The sequence below is a fragment of the Gopherus flavomarginatus genome, chromosome 1 (genome assembly GCF_025201925.1).
Source record: "Gopherus flavomarginatus isolate rGopFla2 chromosome 1, rGopFla2.mat.asm, whole genome shotgun sequence".
NCBI lineage: Eukaryota > Metazoa > Chordata > Testudines > Testudinidae > Gopherus > Gopherus flavomarginatus.
In genome coordinates this window covers 205719291-205742344 of record NC_066617.1, presented here as the reverse complement: position 1 = coordinate 205742344, position 23054 = coordinate 205719291, and the positions used below count along the sequence as shown (strand labels likewise).

General features: G+C 41.1%; 1 protein-coding gene across 3 annotated transcripts in view; it reads left to right on the top strand.

The window, feature by feature from the left end:
• KCNJ6 (potassium inwardly rectifying channel subfamily J member 6) overlaps window positions 1–23054 on the top strand; it is a 260310-nt gene that overhangs the window by 171105 nt on the left and 66151 nt on the right. For all 3 annotated transcript variants that reach the window (XM_050916506.1, XM_050916497.1, XM_050916517.1), the window contains one exon: window positions 11713–12633. In XM_050916506.1, coding sequence (XP_050772463.1) covers window positions 11736–12633 — 898 coding nt within the window. In that variant the 5' untranslated portion in view covers window positions 11713–11735. The remainder of the gene's footprint in view (window positions 1–11712; window positions 12634–23054) is intronic.

Sequence of the window (23054 nt, the reverse complement as noted above, 5' to 3'; positions counted from 1 at the left end):
ACCCAAAAATGCAAATTTGTGTCAACCAAAAAATTCAATGATTTCATGTCCATTTTGCCAAATTGCATTGGTTAAAAAAAAATCTGAAAAAAATCAAAATGAAACATTTCTGATTTTTTTGGTTTAAAACAACTTTTACGTTTCAAAATGTTCTTCAATTTTATTTAATTTAAAACAAAAATTAAGGAAAAGCTCAAAACGAAATATTTCATTTTGGGTGAAAAATGTTTTGTTCAACCCAAAATTTTTTTTTGATTTGCTGAACATTTTGAAAAAATTTCAAGTTGATATGAAATTAATTTTATTTTTCAGAACTTCTAGTGAACCAAAAAATAAGTTATTGGCACAGTTCTAGGCAATACTAAGTAAACTAGTTGTTCAACATTATTTTCAATACCTTTCAAAAGCATCTGAAATAGCTGGATTACTGAATGGAGTCTTATATGCAGCTCTGTATTACAGAAAATTGTAATAACTAGAGCTGGCAAATACTGAAAAAAGTTATTCACTGATTTTCATTTTAAACAAATTCACTTCAACTGCATCCATGTGCCTTTGGCATTAACTTTCCATGAATGTTCTAGTGTATGATTTTATGGGCAGAAAGCTTCACCAAAACAGCCAATGTTGCAGAACATCCAAGTTTCAAATTCATTGTTGTCAGTATTCACATCAGACTTCCAATTCCAATCAGGGAACAGATACATACTGGGTGATTTGCTTCCAATCCAAATACCTCAAATTGCAAAAATCAACGATTTTCAAAACCTGCACCAAATTCTTCCTACTACAGGACATTCATTCTTGCATCATTGATCAGAAAATAGCAATCATTCTACCCCTCTTGCACAGTGACATCAGGCCAATAACATACACTGTTCTCCATTGCCGAAGTAGTTCTTATGGATCTTCAAGCCCTTTATGACCGGTACCAGAGAACTCAGAAAGCATTCCCATGCCAAGTTCTTCCATTCCTCCATCTGCTGAAAACTAAATGAGAAAATGAGTGGAAAATCCAGAACTCAGCCTAGCCCTGCCGTATGTCATAACCCTGCTTGGCCATTTGACCACTGATAGAAAACTAGCAGCTGCTGAGAAAATCAAGACAGCTACACTGTTAGTCTCTCACTTCAGGAACTATTGTTTCTGGGCTAATAGTAAACAGAGCCACAAAATGAGGCATATACCCAAAAGCAGTCTTTAATTGATGATGTTCAGACATGGGTATTTCTTGTATGCTGACTTTCTCCTTTTCCAACTACACCCCACAGCAAGTCAGCAGAGCCCAGCACATCACCTACTAGTACATCTTATGCAATATTAAACGACCCTTATCGACAAGCCAGTGGAAACTGAGAATAAACAAAGATCCTCTGAGAAAAATATCAGGAGTCAGAGAACTACAAAGGAAATCGCACAGGACATATGAGCAATGCTGCCACTCTTCATCTATGCTGGGAGACAGATCCTTGACGTTAAAGTATTAGAAGTAAAGCATTTGGCCAACATTTGCAGCTATTGCTACTAAGGCAGTGTCTGCATTGTGAAACATTACAGCAATTGCCAGCAATGGTGCAGCTTCACAAGGGGGAGAGAAACGCGAGCTCTGGTATAAAGAGGAACTCTGAGGTGTTTTTTGTGGTAGACACCTGAGCTATGTCTACACTAGTGGCTTAGCACCGGTGTAGCTGCACCATTGCTGGGAGCTGCTGCAATATAGGAACTCATTTCTCTAGTCTAAAAATGCATTCTCTGTATCTTGGCTGCCTTCTCAGAAAGACTGCTAGATCTGGGGAGGATATGATGGTCAGTTACAACAGAATTGGACTGATGACAGAAAGCATAGGACAGATTTTCTGAAAATTAATCTGTCTCATCAGTATGGACGTCAGCCTCCCTGCCACAGAGCAGGAAGAGCTATATAACTTCCCCTAGAACTGTACTTGGGTTTAACAAGAACCCATACATATGGGCCTCTCTGCACAGACATAGCACATACTTGTCCCAGACTTACCCCTACCCAGGTACCCACAGATCAGACTGTATATTACCTGTTTGTAAGCAATCACAGTGTGGCAAGGTTTGTTTCTCGTTAGGGTGTAGAGAAATCAAATCAATGAATTTGTATTTATTGAGCCAAACTCAGACCTGGGATACATGGGTACAGGTCCCATAAAGTCAAAGGAGTCTATGCCCACTCATTCTGCATCTGAGGTTGGCCCGCTACTTCTCAGAACAGCTGGGTGGAAGGAGATTGTTTTCTCCTTAAAAGGTTCTCTCTCTTTTTCTGTACAGTGGTACTTAGAATGAATGTGTAGTTGGTCTGATCTGATGCTGTTCCCACCCGCCCTGCTGCTGATCCCTGCCTCCTTCTGTGTTAAACTTGCCACCTATATCTTCCAGTGGGAAAAGAGATGGCTGGAACCCTCCTTTTCATGCACAAAGGATTTAATTCTCTTGTAGATGGTTGGGCATTGCTCCTGCATCTCTGTGTACTACTGTGAACAGCCATGCACTTCCCTGTCCCTCTGATTTTAATGCCAGCCTGGAATGCTGGCCAACAGTCTTGATCACACACCTCTTTTGTAGATTTCCACTTGGGACCACCATCTGTATACTATCAGCTGCAGAGTTGCAGTCCACTTCCGTGCATCATCAGTAACCCATTACTCATTCTTCATTGTCGGCCACTATGAAACAACATAAGCCAGATGTGTCTATTGTCTGCCTTTTCTAGCTGTTGGGACTTGTCATTCTCAAGCGAGAAGTTCTGCCCTTGCTCTTTCCTCTCTGACAATAGCAAGGAACTAAGATCCTCATCCTGCCTTGTGAACAAGTTGGAACAGGATGCAGGAAGGTTTTGCATTTGATATGAGGGAAATGAATGTCCTACCATGGATGACTCAGTAGAAGGTACTGGCAGCAGAATGAGTAAAATGTGACAGGGAATGCATGTGTGCTTGTCTAGGAAGAGTCTATTGTACAGGGAATGAGGATACCCTGCAAGCCAGAGAGCACGTGCACTGCCAGCGATAGCCAGTGCTAGGTAGTTGGAGATAGGTGTGCCTACTGATCTTGCTCAAAGGAACAATAACAATCAACCCTGTCCACCAAGACCATCCTGCCTGGTCTTCAATTCAACATGGTATTGATGTACATGACTATCTTTAAGCATGTGAGTAGTGCCATGGATTTCAATGGGCCTACTCATGTGCTTAGAGTTAGGCATGTGCTTAGCTACCCAGCTGAATTGAGGCACTAATCCTTAGCTAAGATTTTAGAATAATGTGTGTGAACATACAAATCTGAGGGAAGGGTTTTCTTATCTGAACTGACTCTCTGGAGGTTTGCCCATCACAAGTAGAACAGGTTATAACCTTTCGCCAAAAGTCTGGCAAATGGTGCAGATGGTGATGTGTAATAACTAATGGTGGGGAGCAAAGAAGACTGTTAAGTACTGAATTTTGGGAGGCTATGATAGCAGGACCATACACTGTTCTCTTCGGCTCTGTTCTGTTTCCTTTCAACTTCCTGTACATATTCCTCAGCCCTGTTTTCACCGCTGTTCATTTGTACTAAAGCTGGATCTGAATTGACACCATGGCTCAAAACACTCCAAGCTTTAGTGGAGATGGAATAAGGGAGTTTAAGAATCTGATCCAAGATTCAGAACTCAGTTTTGTAGATGGTCTTTATTTCTGTATTGCACTGAAGCTAAACCTCAGCTCCAAACATCTCTAAACTTTGGCAGTTTCAAAATCTGCAATTCAGTTGAGTACCAGAAAATCAGTTTGTGTTCTTTCTAATCCGCACCTAATCGTCATTCGCCATCCTCAAGAATAAAATACCAAATTTAGTGACAGGTTTTTCTAGAACTTAAAGGCAGAACTCTGCCCTTCTGCAGCTATATTGATTTTAAACTAGTGAAAACAGTACAAAGTTATTTTTGCCAGCTAAGGCCCAGAAAATGGAGCAGCTAATGTGGCAATCAAGATGTCACTTTTCTGATTACAAGCACACTTTAATTGGCAATTTTTTTCTGTGCTACTAATTTCCAATACAAGTCACACACAAATGGCCCCTGGATCTATGGTTAGCACTCTAAAGAAGTCAGTAAGAAACATGATACATGAGTAAGAAATTTGATAAACTAATATTTGTTAAGCATTTTGAAGATGAAAGTCCCAGATCCTGCTCTCATTAAAGTGAATGAATGGCAAAGCTCCCATTAACATCAATGGTGCAGCATCAAACCTGAAAAGCACTTTGCAGAGAAAAATGTGGCTTTAATAACGATTGATTAGTTGGTTATATAAAGATCAAATCCAGGAAACCGAAACCAACATACATGGCTTTGGTTGTAATACACATCCTCTTCTTTATAAAGATTACCTGGCCTCACAGTCAGAGAGTAATAAAAGTCTAGTTCACCATGCAAGCAAATCTCTCCCCATTCTGAAACTATCTGCTAGTGTGTGCCCAGTGCTCAGCAAAGCTGAGATTTTACAGAGCTGAAACAGCGCCTAAATCAAGCCAGAGAAATCTGGCAAGGCATTTCAAATCCCCTGTGACTATCCTCATCAAAAACAAAGAAAATGCTTTGCATGAGTCGCTGTCCCTCCTGGGTCTGGATCATAGGCAGAGAAGGAATGGCAAAGACTCAGTAGAGCAGTAACTTTGACGTGGCAGGCATTTGTTTGTACCGTGCAGCTGAACAGTCCCCTCCTGAGCTAGATGGCCAACAGTCTTACCACAGCATTGGGGAAGAGAGGTTTCACACAAGCCTACCTGAGCTGAATTCCTGGAAATCCAGATATAACATTTGCTTAAACAAATTCACAGGGAGAAGGCATCAGAAATAATTTAATAAACTATGTTATTGGAAACAATTTGGAGTGTCATATTAAGTAACTGATGTCCACCTCATTCACTAGTTTGTCTATAGCAGTGGTCCAGAAACTGTAAGGCACGCCCCTTTAGGGGGGCATGAAGGAGCGTTTGGCGTGCACGCAGCAGGTCTCAGGCCAACCCTCATGGGGGGCGGGGAGAGAGCACCACCCAGCCCTGCTCTGCCTGCAGGCCAGCTCTGACCCCAGCCCAGCTCCGCCCCATGCTCTGCTCCCAGCCCAGCTCCACCTTTAGCCCCATCTCCTCCCCCATCCCCAGTTCTGCCCACAGCTCTGCCTTCATCCCAAGCTCCTCTGCTGAGCTAACTGTGCAGCAAGGGAGAAGGGGCACAGACAGATTCCATAACTGGTCGGGGGGGAGCACAACAGGAAAAGTTTGGGCACCATTGGGCTATAGTGATTATTAAGGCAGAAGGCTTAAATATTATATTGCCCAAATCTGTCTTTATAAATAGGTATGACTGAATACTCCCCCCACCAAAAAAAAAGAAAAAAGCTTCCGGGAAATCCCAGAGCTCTCAAATCAAAAAGTTATTTGTTCACTTTTGTGTTCTGCTTCCACAAATATTATAGTAAATGAGTTTATTGGCAGGAACAATGATGAAAACAGCGAAGTTAAAGTGAATATTAGAGAATATTAACAGAAAGCAAGATTGCAATGTATAATGCAAACAATTCTAAAGATTACACACATCCAACCAGGAAAGGAGAAGAATACCACATAAACTGAGTCAAACTATAATCAAAACTATCTAATGCTGCATGAATTTTAAATACCTGCAATGAACTACTTGAGGATAATCTTCTTTGAAACTAGGTGAATAACTTTCAATTACTAATAAATTGGAGAAGATAGTTAACTGTACACAAACCAATTCATGGACCCATAAAAAGGCTTAATTCATCTCATAAGTTATTCACTAGGGAACATTCATGTGGCTCTATTTATACCAGAATTCTGTTGCAAATGGTAAAGGTTGTAATTAAGGCTAAGATTTTGTCATGGATATTTCTACTAGAAGTCACAAGCAACAAATTAAAATTCACAGAACCCAGTGACCTGTCCGTGACTTTTGCTAAAAATATCCATGACAAAGTGGGGAGCTGAGCTGTGGGGTCCCCACACCACCCACAGTGGCTGGACAGCTGCGGGGTCCCTGCTCAGAGCTCCAGGGTCCCCCACCACCCGCGGCTTGGAGCTGTGAGGGACCCCGGCCGCCCACAGCTCGGAGCTCCGTGGGACCCTGCCACCCATGGCAGACAGGAGCTGCAGGTTACCCCCATCGCCTGCCGTGGCTTGGAGTTCTCCGTAGCTCCCGGCCACCATGGGGGGACCCTGCAGCTCCTGGCCGCCATGGGCTGAAGTTACAAAGGTCACTGAAGTCACAGATTTCATGACCTCCATGATAAAGTCATAGCCTTAGTTATAATTCATACTGACCTTAGCAAAACCACTTAATAATTTTGTATATTGTCACCTCCAGTGTAAGGTACATTCACACTGATCTACAGTCACATTGATATGAGCATTTCATTTAGAGAGATGTAAGCCCTAAGAAGCAAAGACCATCTTTTTTTTCTGTTTGGACATCCCCTAGCACAATGGAGTTCTGGTCCATGACTGTGGCTCCCGGGCACTACCACAATACAAATAAGTACTATTACCACCACTAACAACAAAACTTTAGGTATTGTTATTAATTTTTTTCATCTGCAGCCCTGAAGCTAATGATATAGCTATATTTTTGGTTTCCTATACAACAGGGGTCTCAAACTCAATTTACTTTAGGGCCAGTGCCAGTCCTCACATCCTCCCACTGGGCCAATAGTGTCACTGAAGATGGTGTTCAGAAAAGAAAACATTTATATTGTATTTTTTATTTCAAACTTCTAAGAAATAATAAAACTGTCATACAACTTTACATAATTCTTCACCTGCCAGAGAGTTCTTAGTGTTTGCCAGGCACCTGGCAATGCTTCAGTTCTGTCAGTTTGTTGATGTTTGGCCTCAGTGACTGAGCAGTTGAAATCTTCAGGATTGCAGCAAGGTGTGCATCAGATAGTTGTCAAAATACTGAACACTTGTTAATATTCATTATGTAAAAAAGGGACGCTGCCTCCATGGCTGACTCTGCCCAGCGACTAGTTATAGTATCTCTCTCCTTCTCCCCCAGCCAATGGGAGCTGTGGGGGGTGGCGCAACTGACATTGCCGGCAGCGTGTCTACGTGCCTCTCTCCTCCGCGGGCTGCAGTGGGGAGGTTTGCGGGCCGCAGATGGCCTGTGGGCCAGGACTTTGAGATCTCTGCTATACAACTAATAGTTCATCAGTAGTATCATATTCCTGTTATCCAGGAGTATACAGACCACTTTGTTTGTGTAGACATTAGATGATTCCTTTTTGAGTTCACAGTAATACAGGCAAGAACAAATGAGCATTGCTAGGTACTGCTATGATTAAATATGACTGAGCCAGTAAGGGGACTTATTTCTGTTTACACAATCATGTAATTGGACAGAATGTGAAATGAGCATCCTGCAGGCACTTAGGCATGATATTGAACTGTCTACGGGATGCCCCACTGAGTATTACATTGAACAGAATATGCTAAATAGCCAGAGTATTGCTACCTGTGCCATCGTGTTCACACAAGTTTAATATAGACTGATCCATAAACAGTGCAAGGTAGAAAATACTTATTCAGCATGTGGGTTAATTATTTGTATATATTTGCCATGAAGAAAACCACTAAGAATAAAAATAGCTTTCAAGATAGCAGCCATTCACTCCTGTGTCCCTGGAATTATGACAACTATTATATAACTGCAGAGAGAATGAAATGAGACAAACAACATAAGCTAATTGGCTTGATACCAAGTAAAAATATCATTAGACTAAATGTCTTGTGACTACAGTGCCATCCATGTGCGACTTTTCACTGGCCATGGGGATGTGCAAGGGATCCTGCCAGGTGCTTAAAAGATGTTTGCCTGGCATCTCTGTCAACACACAGGCATGTATTCCAAGCATCATTTATTTAGGGACTTGCTGCTCTTGTGTTTGCCTTTGGAGCTAGAATCCAGACTGAGAGCATGTCTAGTTGCTGAGACTTTTACTGGTGGAATTCAGAGCTGACAGCCACAAGGAGGGGATGTTCAGTTATGAATTGCTTGGGTGGTGGAAAGAGTAATGGATTAATTGGGTATCTTGAATAACTGGGAAAAGATTGGAGTATTGAGTTTAACTTTTTTCGGAGACTGCCTGACAGTCTAGAGAGATTGGCATTGGAAACTGGCTGAAGATCCATGCAGATGTCTCCAGTATAATCTAAGTGTCTGTGAGCACCTATTTGTAAGATGTTCTATTGAAATAGTTTTATATTAAAGTTAGTGATTGTCTTTGGTTAATAAAAGTGAGTTTGCAGTGTTTGGTTTTTTGTATGCAAAAACCGAGAATGTGAGCAGCCCTTGCATAGCCTTCTAGGTGAGAAAGAGGCTTCCCTGCACCCTGTGGAGAGAGGTCTCTGAGGGCCACTGGCACTAGCAATCTGTGCACTCCCTGAGCTCTGGGGTACATAAAGACTGCTCATTTCTACTACAAAATTAGTGGCCACCTTGGAAATTCTGGACCTAAACCTTCTTCGTGCTTCAGATCACTCAGTGTGGAGGGTCTTATTTAATATAAAACACTTTGCGAGCCTGAAATTAAATATACCAAATAAATACAAAGGAGTAGTAATAAGTGCTTTAAAAGCAAAAATAAACCTACAAAGTAGGCTAGAGAGTGCAGTACCTGGTTGCTGGGAAGTTCCACCTCTGGAGACGTCATTTCAAATTAATTCTTAAATCACAAGTGAAATTAGTGTGTTTGTCTCCTCCTACTTCAGGGGTGGGCAAACTTTTTGGCCTGAAGGCTGCATCTGGGTATGGAAATTGTATGGCGGGCCATGAATGCTCACAAAATTGAGGGTTGGGGTGCGGGAGGGAGCAAGGGCTCCGACTGGGGGTGCAGGCTCTGTGGTGGGTCCAGAAATGAGTTCAGTGTGCAGGAAGGGGCTCCGGGCTAGGGCAGGGGTGTGGGGTGAGGAGGGCTCTGGCTGGGGGTGCAGGCTCTGGGGTGGAGCTGGGGATGAGGGTTTGGGGTGCAAGAGGGTGCTCCAGGCTGCGACTAGGGGGTTCAGAGAGCAGGAGGGGGAATCAGGGCTAGGGCAGGGGGTTGGGATGGGATCAGGAGTGCAGGCTCTGCGCGGAGCCATGGTACATGCAAAGCAGGGCAAGCCCCTGACCCTGCTCCCCAACTGGAGCACTGGAGCGGGCCAAGCCCTGGATCCTGCCCCCAGACAGGAGCTTGAGGGCCAGATTAAAATGTCTGAAGGGCCCAATGTGACTCCCAGGCCATAGTATGCCCACCCCTGTCCTAGTTCTACTATGTTATTTGGTGCCATTTGTAGTCTCTATTCAAGAAAGGCTCAGAACTGGAGTTGTGCAGCAAAGTTTGCTTGAATAACAAAACTCAACAGAGACCATCTGCAAAGACTGAAATGCATAGTCAAAGCTTACACAGTGTCTCTTTGCATCTGACAGTGTCTAACTGTGATGGGAAAGCAAAATATTTCAAGCATTTTAAATATAATAAGCCATTACACGGACATTACAAGTCTAACTAACATTACTTTAAAACTCTAAGCCAGAAGCTTCATAAGCCATTCCTGGCTATTTCAAGGGGCTGCTACTGCAGTGATTTTATTGATTCCAGGGACTGAAATTCCCTTAGACACAATTGTGAGTTAAGCATAGAGTATAAAGCCTTAATGGCAAATTTCTTGGCTTTAGTTTAAGTCATCCCCAAAAGGTTACATGAATGCACTTTTTGTGTGTTTATTTCATTATACTGCATTAGTGCTAATCCAAGAAGGCAGCACTGTCACCAGCTGGGATAAGTTCATCCAGAACTGACTGGCTGGAACATTGCTGTACATGCTGCCCCTGAAATCAACTGGAATAAAATTCTTTTAAAGAAATAGAAACAAGATTAGAAAATGACACAGAAGTCATTGGAGTCCATCACATGAACACACACAATTGCGAGCAGGTTTCAATGCTATTGCCAACATTCATGGCTATTGGGTAGACAGGGGCGTGGCTAACAGCTGGATGGGGTAGAGAGACAGTTGTATTTTTACAACACTTTCTTTTCATGGGTAATTTACCTGCACCTAGAATTTTACAGAGAGCCTTTGACTCTGCTCCAGAGGGATGAAGCCACACACACCCCAAAAAGCTCCAAATGATTCAAAACTCAGCAAACCATCTGCTGAGCAACATAGCTTGCTAAAAAGAAAACACCTAAGTGTTCTGCAATCTGCACTGTCCCCGCTGATTAGAGAGCCTAGTTCCCAGATTCACAGATTTCCAAGTTCCCAAATAATTCCTTTTGAACTAGAGCAGAGGTTCTCAAACTTGGGGTCAGGACCCCTCAGGGAGTCACGAGGTTATTATATGGGGGGGTCGCGAGCTGTCAACCTCCACCTCAAGCCCTGCGTTGCCTCCAGCATTTATAATGGTGTTAAATATATAAAAAAGTGTTTTTAATTTATAAGGGGGGGGTCGCACTCAGAGGCTTGCTGTGTGAAAGGGGTCACCAGTAAAAAAGTTTGAGAACCACTGAACTAGAGCATATCTCATAGTTCAAGGCCTCTGTTTTGATATTCAAAGCCTTCTGTGGCATTGCTCCTAGCTACCTGAGAGACTGCATCTCCCTCCACAACCATGACCGCTACATTCTATTCTATTGGAACAACAAAACTCAGCCAATAGGGTGAGGCTTGGGAAAAGGAGCTGTAACTCACACACATTCCTACAAGAGCTAAGAATAACCACAGGTCTCCCTGTGCTCTGAATGAAGTGCAAAACTCATTAATCTGACTTAGCTTTCCCTCAGCAAGTTTTTCACACACAACACCCACACATTCTCACACACAAACAAAGACACTATAAACTAATCAAGCTATTTCTCTCAAAAGGATGGGAAGGAAGTGGGGAGAAAGAAAGAGATTGTTACTGTTGTTAAAATATTGGGAGGCACTCAGATACCAGGGTGGCATCCATAGAAAGGAAGGTGCAGTACAATTAATAGTCTCATTCTTTGGTGCTCACCCAAGTGAACTACCATGGCACCAACTTCTGAAGTACTGTGTGATTTACATTAGTGAGAGGAGGACACAGACTGCCCAGGCTCAGTATAAACGCATCTATTTTGTATAGAAATTTGGTTAGAATTGCTGTTGGTGTATATTATGCTAAGACCCAATATTTCTTCTATTGAGGTCAATGAGAGCAGAATTGGCTCCTTTGAAAATAAAGTGTTTTTTAAAACCACTTACATGTATTTAATTCTTTTTCCCCTTAGTAATGGCATCAATGTAAAAAAAAACAACAATTGCTCATTTTCTCTGCTTATATTGGTGACTTAAGCCCCAAAGCAGACCTGTTTCTTCATTTATATAAGTGCTATCTCCCAGAAGATCATTCTTGGCTTATAAGTACCACCAATGTATTACATTTTAAAAGGGGGTACAACATTTGTCTGAATATGTGTTGCAGAATTTAAACACTGGTTTAGACAGGATCAAATCTCTGAAATAATATCTAGGAATCCCCTGACATAAGAAAAAGTTTCCTTTCAAAGTTATTTCTATTAGGTAATGAATTAATTCTTGTTTCCTACTGCTAATACAGAAGGAATTTGTGTGTTTATTCAATTGTCTGTATACATATAAATATTAATGTCTTTTTTTTAATGGCAGCTAGTGTACTTGAAGAAGACTCAATGGAGCAGGACGTGGAGAGCCCTGTCACGATTCAGCAGCCAAAGTTGCCCAAACAAGCTAGAGAGGATCTTCCAAAACACATAAGCAAAGTATGTACCAAGAGAAAAATTCAGAGGTATGTTAGGAAAGATGGGAAATGCAACGTACACCATGGGAACGTGAGAGAGACTTATCGTTATCTGAGTGATATCTTCACTACCTTAGTCGACCTCAAATGGAGGTTCAACCTTTTGATTTTTGTCATGGTTTACACTGTGACGTGGCTCTTCTTTGGAATGATCTGGTGGCTAATTGCTTACATCCGAGGTGATATGGAACATATAGGAGACAATACATGGACCCCATGTGTCAGTAACCTCAATGGGTTTGTCTCAGCCTTTTTATTCTCAATAGAGACAGAAACCACCATCGGGTATGGTTATCGGGTCATCACTGACAAATGTCCCGAGGGAATTATTCTGCTTTTAGTTCAGTCTGTTTTAGGTTCTATTGTCAATGCTTTTATGGTTGGTTGCATGTTTGTGAAAATATCCCAGCCCAAGAAGAGGGCAGAAACCCTGGTCTTTTCTACCAACGCAGTCATTTCCATGCGGGATGGGAAGCTGTGCCTGATGTTCCGAGTAGGGGACCTTAGGAATTCACACATTGTGGAGGCATCAATACGAGCCAAGTTGATCAAATCTAAACAGACAAAGGAGGGGGAATTTATACCACTCAACCAGACAGATATCAACGTAGGTTATTACACAGGGGATGATCGACTCTTTTTGGTTTCACCACTGATCATCAGCCATGAAATTAACCAGCAGAGTCCTTTCTGGGAGATTTCCAAAGACCAATTGCCCAAAGAGGAACTAGAAATTGTTGTAATTCTAGAAGGCATGGTGGAGGCAACAGGTAATGTTTCTTATACTTTGTGTAAAGTATACATTTTAATTTTAAATAAATTGATTTCAGATACAAACTACATTCAGCAGGGAAAATACAGTAAATCTGAATTGGACTGGTCGTTATACTCCATTTGGTGCCCCTTGTGCCACAGAAAACCTTTGTTTTCACCTCACTTTAAAAGAATTACTTCAACAATGGAAGCAGACATTACATTTGCAAAAGGCATCAGCAGAACAGTTGGGTTTAAAATTAAAAGCATGCTCTGTGTAATTGTGTGCTCAACCCTGCCCAATGAAATTACATTTGTTTCTGATCTGGTTTGAAAATGATATAACATTTATTACTGTCTAAATTTTCCAGATCATGTCATCCCGTTATTTATCATTCTATCACAAGTGTAAATCAAGCCTGTAGAACCTAGTGTGATAAACTGCTTTACAATGCTTTGTAAAAATCTACTCTGAATCCCTGATTAGACATAATGTGCAAATACTACGGAACCCGCTGTTTCCAGTTATTCATGGGTAATGCAAAAAGAACTGCCTGGTATGTGCAAACTTCTACCGTGGAATTCCCAAAAGAGGTTTGCATCGAATATGAAATGATAATATGTTCAACTTAACACTTTATTTTTTTAACATTTGTTTTGTTTTAACTTTTAGGCTGGTTTTACTTTAGATTCAAAATATCAAGGACTTGATTCTCATTTGCACTAAGGCCCCTTTATACCATTCTGGCAGTGTACAGGAGCCTTAAAACAGGTGTGTCCAGCCAAAGTTAAACTATCTGTTCAATCTTGTATTTAGTCGTGACATTTTTAGTACCTTTCCCAGACTTGAAGAAGAGCTCCGTGCAGCTTGACAGCTTGTCTCTCTCACTCACAGAAGTTAGTCCAATAAAAGTTATTACCTCACCCGCCTTGTCTCTGCAACCAACATGACTACAACAACATGGCATATAAACAATGGAAAGGCATACAGAATGAGGGGAGCAGTGTCACATATGCAATAAAAGCAATAGATTCAAATGAGATTTAAAGACTCTAAGGACAAAAGGTGCCACTATTGTCATCCTGTATAAACAGGCCATGGAATTGTTACCAGAAACTGGATAAAGGCATATCTTTTAGGAAGATATCTAAACTTGTTTTAAAGAGCCCAAGAGACTGAGAGTCCACTGCCTCCCCTGGTAAGCTATTCCAATGTTTAATTACTTTCACTGCTAGAAATTCCATCTTATTTTAAGGTTGAATTAATCTAAATTTAACTTACAGCCACTGGATCTTGTTATGCCTTTGTTTGAAAGACTGAAAAGCCCCTCAATGTCAGATATCTGTTGCATGTGTAAATAACCATGAGCAGTGATCAAATCACCTCTCAACCTTCTCTGTCCCAAACTGAATAGACTGAACTCCTTAAGCCTCTCATCGAAAGGCTTGTTTTCCAGCCCCTGGGTCATTTTTGTGGACCTCCTTTGAACTCTCTCGAGTATTTCCACATCTTTCTTGGAGTGTGGGCACTGTATTCTGGAACTGGACACAGTACTCTAGTAGCAGTCTCATCAGTGCTGTGTACTGCACGCAGAGGCAAGATCACTTGCCTACTTCTACTTGATATTTTCTTTTTTCTTCATCCAAGGATTGCATTAGCCCTTTTAGTCACAGCATAGCATGGAGGGCTTATGTTCAGTTTGTTCTACGATGACACCCCGAAGTCCTTTTCTGAGTCTCTGCTTTCCAAGACAGTCTCCCATCCTGCAAGTATAGCCTGATTTCTTCCTTCCCAAATGTATTACCTTGCATTCATCTGTATTGAAACACATTTTGTAGGACTGTGATTATTTAAGCAGGCAATTCATATCACTATGTAACAGTAACCTGTCCTCCTCCTTATTTACTACTCCATCAATCTTCACGTCACCTGCAAATTTAACCAGCAAAAGATTTCATCTAATCATCTATATCGTTGAAAAAAATATTGAATAGTATTGGACCAAGAACTGAACCCTGAGAGCCCCTGCTAGTAATGGCTTAATTCATTTACGTTGCTCAGCACATATTGCAAGGAAATATAAAAATAAAATACATTATGGATAAACAAGTGGAGCTCAAATCTCTGATAATGACAACACAAAGAATTATTTGTTGGGTCTCTTAATACATTTGCAAAGCAAGGTCCTACAGCAAACTGGTCTGTGAGACTGGAAATAAATGAACAGAAAGCAAATCTCAAAATAGATAGCAGAGCTAAATGCAATGTAATCACAGCAAGCTTACACAAAATGATTAGTGAGTGATGCATGTTCAAACTGCAAACAAAACTTTTTTCATTTAATAGGAACAAAGTGAGCCCATATGGCAATGCCACACAAATGAGTGTATAACTTGTCTACTGAGCAGGATGCAAAAAAGGTATTCTTAAATAATATGATGACTTGATAAATGGACTGGGATCCTTTAATACATCCAATTGATATAGATCCCCTTGTGCTGTCAAAAATATATGCATCAAGCAAAATCACACTAGACTGACAGAAAGTAATAGCTGAACTCAAGCAGGTGGTAAAATTAGATGTTATTGAGCAAATGCAAATACCACTGACTAAAGCCATGTCTATATGTCACATTCCTACTAAGCGCCGTAAGTGTGTTGCCCTAACTTTTAAAGCCTAGATTAACAGTATAGTCATTGTAACAGAACCAAACTAGTTAACGATTTGTATAGAACCAAAGGATTTGAATACAGCCACCAAACAGCAGCACTGCTTCAGGAGAACAGCTGAGAAGGCCATGTCTAGATTTCATAATGCAAAAGTGTGTTCAGTTTTGGATGCAAGGACCTGAACCAATCCAAACTACAGAAAGTGCAAAGCGCTGCAGTTTCCATTTCCCTTTTAGTAGATCTATGTTAAAGTGACTTGTTTTCTGCTGTGTCTCAGTACCAAAGTATTACTTAAGAATGATGATACTGGGCCTTTGAGAATCCCAGATCTTTCAGAATTTATACTTGAAGGAAATGACTGTTCATAATCTGCTGATTTGGGGCAAAATGAAGCACACCACAATGAGAGACTGTTATAGTCTGCAGCGAGAGAGAAAAAATGAACAGGAAAAATGCTGATCAGGGAGAATGAGATTAGTTACACATGACACAGCCTGAGTAACAAAGGATTTTGATCAGAGCATAGAAAGATGGCAATTGTACAAACAGATCCCAAAACTAGGAGGCCTTTCAGAGATTCACGAGTATGTCAGCATATCTAAGCAAATTCATACCTAGTTTGTCATAATTAAGTGTTCCACTCGAAATGCAGATAGAGGACAGGACAGAATGGCAGTGGAACAACTAGCAAAAGAAATGCTTTGGGGAGTTTAAAACAAACATTTTACAGGAGTCCTAGTATTTTGAGATTAACAAATACCCTAAAATCTCAATCAATGCAAACACACATGATATGGAGGGCTATCTTTCTGCAAAAGTATCACTCATTGGTATGTGTTTCCAAGCACTGAGGAAAACACAACAGAAATACGCTCAGTCTAAAACAGAAATGCTCAATATATTCTACCATACCCAGAAGGTATTCAGAAATGCCTAAGATGTCCCATTCTAGCCAGGCACGAATACTGCAGTTGAGGGTATGGGCCAGATCCCTGGCTACAGCTGAAGTGGATGGAGCCCTATCCAGGGGAGTGGTGTGCAAAGCTAGTTTAAAGTTCAACTCTGTACTCTCCTGATGCAGTGCTATGTAGTGCTGGTCCCTTTCTGCCTTTTTGAAGCAGCTTGAGGCTTGCTTTAACTTGTGATGAGCTGCAGCGGTTACAGGGAACCACACATTCACCCAAGAACTGGCATACTTGAATGACATCCAAGCCATACTCACTTTGCACAGGTCATGTTCTACTTTCACTCCAGTGCTGAGAGCAGGTGGGGATGGATGAGGCATAAGAAAGCCTAGGTCAATTCCATATCACTACAAGATTAGGGAGGTGATCCTTCCTGGGCCAGTGAAGCCACTTTTAGGATCCCAGATTACACTGGTGGCATGGTACACAGTGGCTACTCCACTATGGAAGATCTGGCCCATGATTGTACAGACCTGGGACGCAGGATGTAATGTTCCCATGTGCCTTAAAGGAGAGTTCCACTTTGAAGGGGGAATACACACTCTATTTTCCTTCCTATCTCTGGCAAAAACAAGCCATCTGGTAGGGACACAACTTGCATGATACAGACAATTTGGGTTATCACTGATCAATATTAACCAACAGGTCATGATTCTGGTTTATATTAAAATGTTGCCATTGAATGTATATTGTTTTACAGAAGAATTAGAGTTTGTTTGTTTTTTTACACTATGAACATTTTTACTGTGACTGAATATGAACCAGAACTCTTATTTGGCGCATCTGTTTTCCACGTGGGACTTGGGTAGATTTTTTAGATCCAAAGAGCCTCAAATCTATCTGCTAGAGGAGCACATCTAAAAGGTAACACTAGGCTGTTTAATTGGGTTGGTGGGGACAGGGATTATAAGTTTGAAAACTTCACTGTGGCTGCCGTTCTTTGTACAAGCCCCAAAAATGCTTTTGAAGGTTTAAACTCTTTGCCTTCTGGAGAAGGCAACTATTTAGTGAGACACAAAACATGAGCATCAACATTAATAAGCTACATGCATTATTATGTGACCATCCGGGGGGGGGGGGGCACTAGAAAAAACAATGGCAAATTCCCCCCTTGTGAAAATGAAAATGAGACAATAGCTATTATAAACTTTTTTGTGTGTTAAAAAAAAAAGGCAACACAGGAAATTGCATGGCAAAGTTATATAAACATCTTCGGGTTTATATGGAGAATGATACAAATATATTTGTAATAGAACTCATTTATATTTCTGACACATGGACAGCTTGAGACCAATATTTGCAGAAGGGTTTATAGATACATAAACAAACATGCTCACTAGCTGTAGAAAATGTGTGTGAAAAGCAATCAAATGTACACATAAAATGTTTTTTATATAGCAAATGAGGCTATTGGCTAGGCACACATGGTAGAAAGCTGCGTCTGCTCTTAACTACAGCCCTGCTGATTGAATGATTTATTGTCTTTTTGCTTCCACGCTAATCGGTTGCCATACTTCACCCCTTATGATTGCCCTATCCTAACAAATGCCTCTGTTTGAAATGGATATTAGCAATTCCAGCCCTCACAGCATCTCTCAGACTCTTCTCTTTTCAAATTAGTCTTGCTTGGTTTACAGGTTTTTGGTCAGATTTTCCTATTGCTCTTAAAAGAAGTGGTGTTTATGTTCTTAAATTACTTCTTAAGGGGATAGAGGTGACAGAGGGGAAAGGAATCAGAATTGCGTACAGCCAAGCCTCTCCAAAGGAAATAGAAATAGATTATGGAAATAGGTTGAAATAGATTATACTGTAGTGCCCCCAGGGCATGACCAAAGTTTATTTGCTTGAATTACGTTCCAAATAGAATTAGGACCATTTCAATTCTAGGTTGGCTCACCAGCCTCTCAGGAAGGGATGGAATACAAAAGATGAACAGTCTTTGGTATTTCTTCCATTTCGATTCTAAGCTATCATTTTTATGTTCTCTCCTGCTGTTTGTGTTCTATCACCCTTATACCCCCTTCACTACAGTAGCAGAGCCCCTGCCAAGAGTACAAATGACAACAGTGTCTTTAACTTTCCTTGCTGGCATTTTTGTTTGTTTGAGGCAATTATTAAATACAGAGAATGAGGAATGGTGGTGTGTGGTAGAGTGGGTCAGCCTGTGCTTGGGGAGTTGCACTGAATTCTGAATGCTGCAAGGTTCACAGTCAGTCATTCTCATTTCAAGTGATGTTTCTTTTAAGGAGCTTCCTTAGCAGGTGGAAAGAACTAGTCTGTTTGGCCTAGGAGACTATTAGATTTAAATGGACACTTAAATGAACACACTACCAGAGTAATCAAAATTTTCAAATCAAAGTAACATCCAAAATGGCTAGAAAAGAAGACAAAAGGTTCATATGGAACTTAGATGCTGGTTATGAAAATATCAGCCAAAATTTTGCAGAGTAAGTCTAAATTACCCTCACTGGAGTAAACCAGGAACTGCATTTTGTTTAATAGCTGCATCCTCTAAATAATATTTGTACTATTCAAACATTTCCCTTCTCTTATTCGATTCTGGGCTATTATCTATTTCTTTAATTGGTAACACCTGTCTCACCAATTAGCCACCCAATTCTAACAACTGCAGCTATAGCAACAACTCCTCTCTCCCAGTAATCCAGCAAGCAAGGGAAGGCTCTCATCAAGCTATCAGTGCAATTATAATGTTCCGACTTAAACAGCTACTCATGTGTCAAAGACAGCCAGGCAGAAGAACTAGACTTCTGCCGACTAGCTTTGCGGAAAACCAACTTTCTACTTCAAATGATCTAGTACTTTCTTTATAGTAGATTGGATTGTCACAGTTCAGGCAACTACACCTGAATGTCCTCTCAGTGGTCCAGTCAGGGCAACCACTCTCAGGCTTCTAGCTCCCCAGCTGTTGCCTCTCTTGAGTGGAGACCCACATCTCACTCTCTTCAGACCAGGATATGTCCAGGCTGCACAGTTCCCACCCTTCACCGGTATTTCCCAGCAAAGACAATCTGCCTGCCCTAAACAGACCCACTTGCTTTCTCCTCAGAGACTGATAGCAGAATGATTGCTATAGATACAAGTTACCCACCCAGTTATTTCTAGGCAAGCATGCTTTATTCTTAAGGTAAAAAGCATTACTAAGAAAATGTTAGAAACAATAAAAGAATGTACATACAGGCTAATGAGTTTACCTGGCATCAGTCCAGGCTACGGGGTTCTTTGTGGTTACAAGTTCATCAGAGCTTCAGCTCAGAACAATCACTTTGTTTTATGAGGCCTTGGTAGGCCCAGTCTTTCCCAGTCTTCCCCCAGGGACAGCAGCCCTCTGTGGACCAGGGGTTCTGTCCATTTGCTGGATTAGGAAGGACATGAGTCACCTTAAAATCCAGGCTTTTATCCAAAAGTCTTTTCTTTGTATCTTGGCCTCTGGAGAATCCAGTCTGAACTAGTGACCCTTGTGCCTGGGTGGGCCACACTGAGAATGCCACAGTCAGGGCAGGCTGCGAGAAATGGAGCAGATATTCCCCAGACTGGCAGATTACACTATAATTAGATTCAGCAGCCAGTATCAAAACTGCCTTACCATGCTGGTTAACAAGAAGCCAAAACCACAGCCCTCTTTAGGCAGCCCAGCCTTTGGTCCCCATCTGGACAACTGATCATCTGGCCCGGCTCCAGGCCACAGCGCGCCAAGCGCATGCTTGGGATGGCACGCTGCGGGGGCGGCTCTGCCGGTTGCTGGGAGGGCAGCAGGCGGCTCCGGTGGACCTGCCGCAGGCGTTCCTGCAGACGGTCAGCTGGTCCCGTAGCTCCGGTGGACTTGCTGCAGACGTGGCTGCGGACGGTCCGCTGGTCCCATGGCTCCGGTGGACCTCCCGCAGACACGCCTGCGGCAGCTCCATCGGAGCCGCGGGACCAGCGGACCATCCGCAGAAACACCTGTGGGAGGTCCACCGGAGCCGCAGGACCAGCTGACCGTCTGCAGAAAAGCCTGCAGGAGGTCCACCAGAGCCGCGGGACCGGCAAGCGGCAGAGCACCCCCTGAGGCGTGCCGCCATGCTTGGGGCGGTGAAATTGCTAGAGCCAGCCCTGCTGATCATGTATAGTAAGAGGTTATTAAAAACCCTATTCACCATAAACCAAGTTCTTCCAATCCCAAAGGATCAGACACATCACTCCACAGGTCAATGAATATTTCAGATCTTACTCAAATACATGTTTACAGCCAATCCTTGATAACTAAATTTAAGCTTTATTAATAAAAGAAAAAAGAAAGAAGAGAGTTATAAATGGTTACAGGATCAATATACATACAAATGACTCAATGTTCATAGATCAGGATCATAGCAATGATGTTATAGCAGCTGGCTTGTAAAAGTCTCTCTGTAATCAATTCGATAGGTTATAGTCCAACAGGCATTTCAGGTGTAGAGTCTGTTAGAGTTTTTCCATGAGAGTTCCAGGATAATCCAGGCTTAGACCTTCCCTATTAAAATTAAGCGGACGTGAGATGAAAAGGATCAGGCCTGAGGCAATACCAAGCAACTCCACCACATGGGCTTTGATGAAAGCGAGCCAACAATTTGTGATCTCTGTTCTTTCTCAGACAATACCTTCAGGTGGTTTACTATGTGGAATTACAAGCTTTGAGGAGAGATTAGGACAACAATATTATGCCACCCATCCCATCTAAATGATAATATCCACTTTTGATCTCCCAGTCAATAGAGTACAGGAATGAAGTATTATATGATAGAAACAGGATTTAGCATCTACAAGCTAATTAGATCACTTTGTTAGAGTTCTAGGCAAGTAAACAGAGACACATTTAGCACTTACTCTTTGATTCTCTAAAAATACCAGCAAATGGGTTAGAGTCTAGTCTATTTAACAAGGCTTTGATAACTATCTACAAGAAATGGCCCTGTTTGCCATTGTAATACCCTTTTGATATATCCTTAAGGGTTGCTTACAGGTCATTGTTTAACCTTCCCTGGCCCTACATAACACTAGTATACACATCTCCTCAAGGGGTGGCTTCAAAGGTTGATAGCATCCTCCCTTCCTACTAGAGAAGGTACATACAATGCAACAACACATACACAACTGCATTAAACCTAATTCAATAAAGTTTTGTTCAAGATATTACATGATATGGCCAGTCTGTCACATGGCTGTTATTTAACGATATTCAGAACAAAGCAACAACTAATGCTTTCAAGCAATTAAAACAATTAATCACAATCACGCAGTTAAAAAAGAAATACCATTTATTTAAATATTTTTGGATGTTTCCTGCATTTTCAAATATATTAATTTCAATTACAACACAGAATACAAAGTGTATAGTGCTCACTTTGTATTTATTTTTTATTACAAATATTAGCATTGTAAAAAACAAAGAAATAGTATTTCAATGCCCCCATTACAAGTACTGTAGTGCAATCTCTTTATCATAAAAGTTGAACTTACAGTCATAGAATTATATATAAACAATAACTTCACTCAAAAATAAAACAATGTAAAACTTTAGCGCCTGCAAGTCCACTCAGTCCTACTTCTTGTTCAACTAATCACTGAGACAATCAAGTTTGTTTGTATTTGCAGGAGATAATGCTGCCTGTTTCTTGTTGACAATGTCACTTGAAAGTGAGAATGAGCATTCGCATGGCAATGTTGTAGCCGGCATCGCAAGATATTTACATGCCAGATGCGCTAAAGATTCATATGCCTCTTCATGCTTCAACCACCATTCCAGAGGACATGCATCCATGCTGATGAAAGGTTCTGCTCGACAACAAACCAAATCAATGCAGACCAACACATGTTCATTTTCAACATCTGAGTCAGATGCCACCAGCTGAAGGTTGATTTTCTTTTTTGGTAATTCGGGTTCTGTAGTTGCCACATCAGAATATTGCTCTTTTAAGACTTCTGAAAGTATGTTCCACACCTCATTCCTCTCAGATTTTGGAAGGCACTTCAGATTCTTAAACTTTGGGTCAATTGCTATAACTATCTTTAGAAATCTCACATTGGTACCTTCTTTGCATTTTGTCAACTCTGCAGTGAAAGTGTTTTTAAAATGAACAACATGTGCTGGGTCATCATCCGAGACTGCTATAACATGAAATATATGGAAGCATGTGGGTAAAACACAGAGCAGGAGACATATAATTCTCCCCCAAGGAGTTCAGTCACAAATTTAATTAACGCATTATTTTTTTAACAAGCATCGTCAGCATAGAAGCATGTCCTGTTCTCACATTCAGGTGACATTATAAATAAGCAGCAGACAGCATTATGTCCCGTAATTGTAAACAAACATGTTTGTCTGAGCGATTAACTGAACAAGAAGTAGGACTGAGTGGACTTGTAGGCGCTAAAGTTTTACATTGCTTTCTTTTTTAGTGCAATTATGTAACAAAAAAATCTACAGTTGTAAATTGCATTGTCGCGATAAAGAGATTGTTCTACAGTCCTTGTATGATGGGAATTGAAAAATACCATTTCTTTTATCATTTTTACAGTGCAAATATGTGTAATAAAAATAATATAAAGTAAGCACTGTACACTTCATATTCTGTGTTGTAACTGAAATATATTTGAAAATGTAGAAAAAATCCAAAAGTATTTAATACATTTCAATTGGTATTCTATTGTTGTTTAACAGTGTGATTAAAACTGTGATTAATCCTGATTAATTTTTTTAATTGCTATTTATTTTTTTGAGTTAATTGCATGAGTTAACCGTGATTAATTGACAGCCCTAGGAACAAGG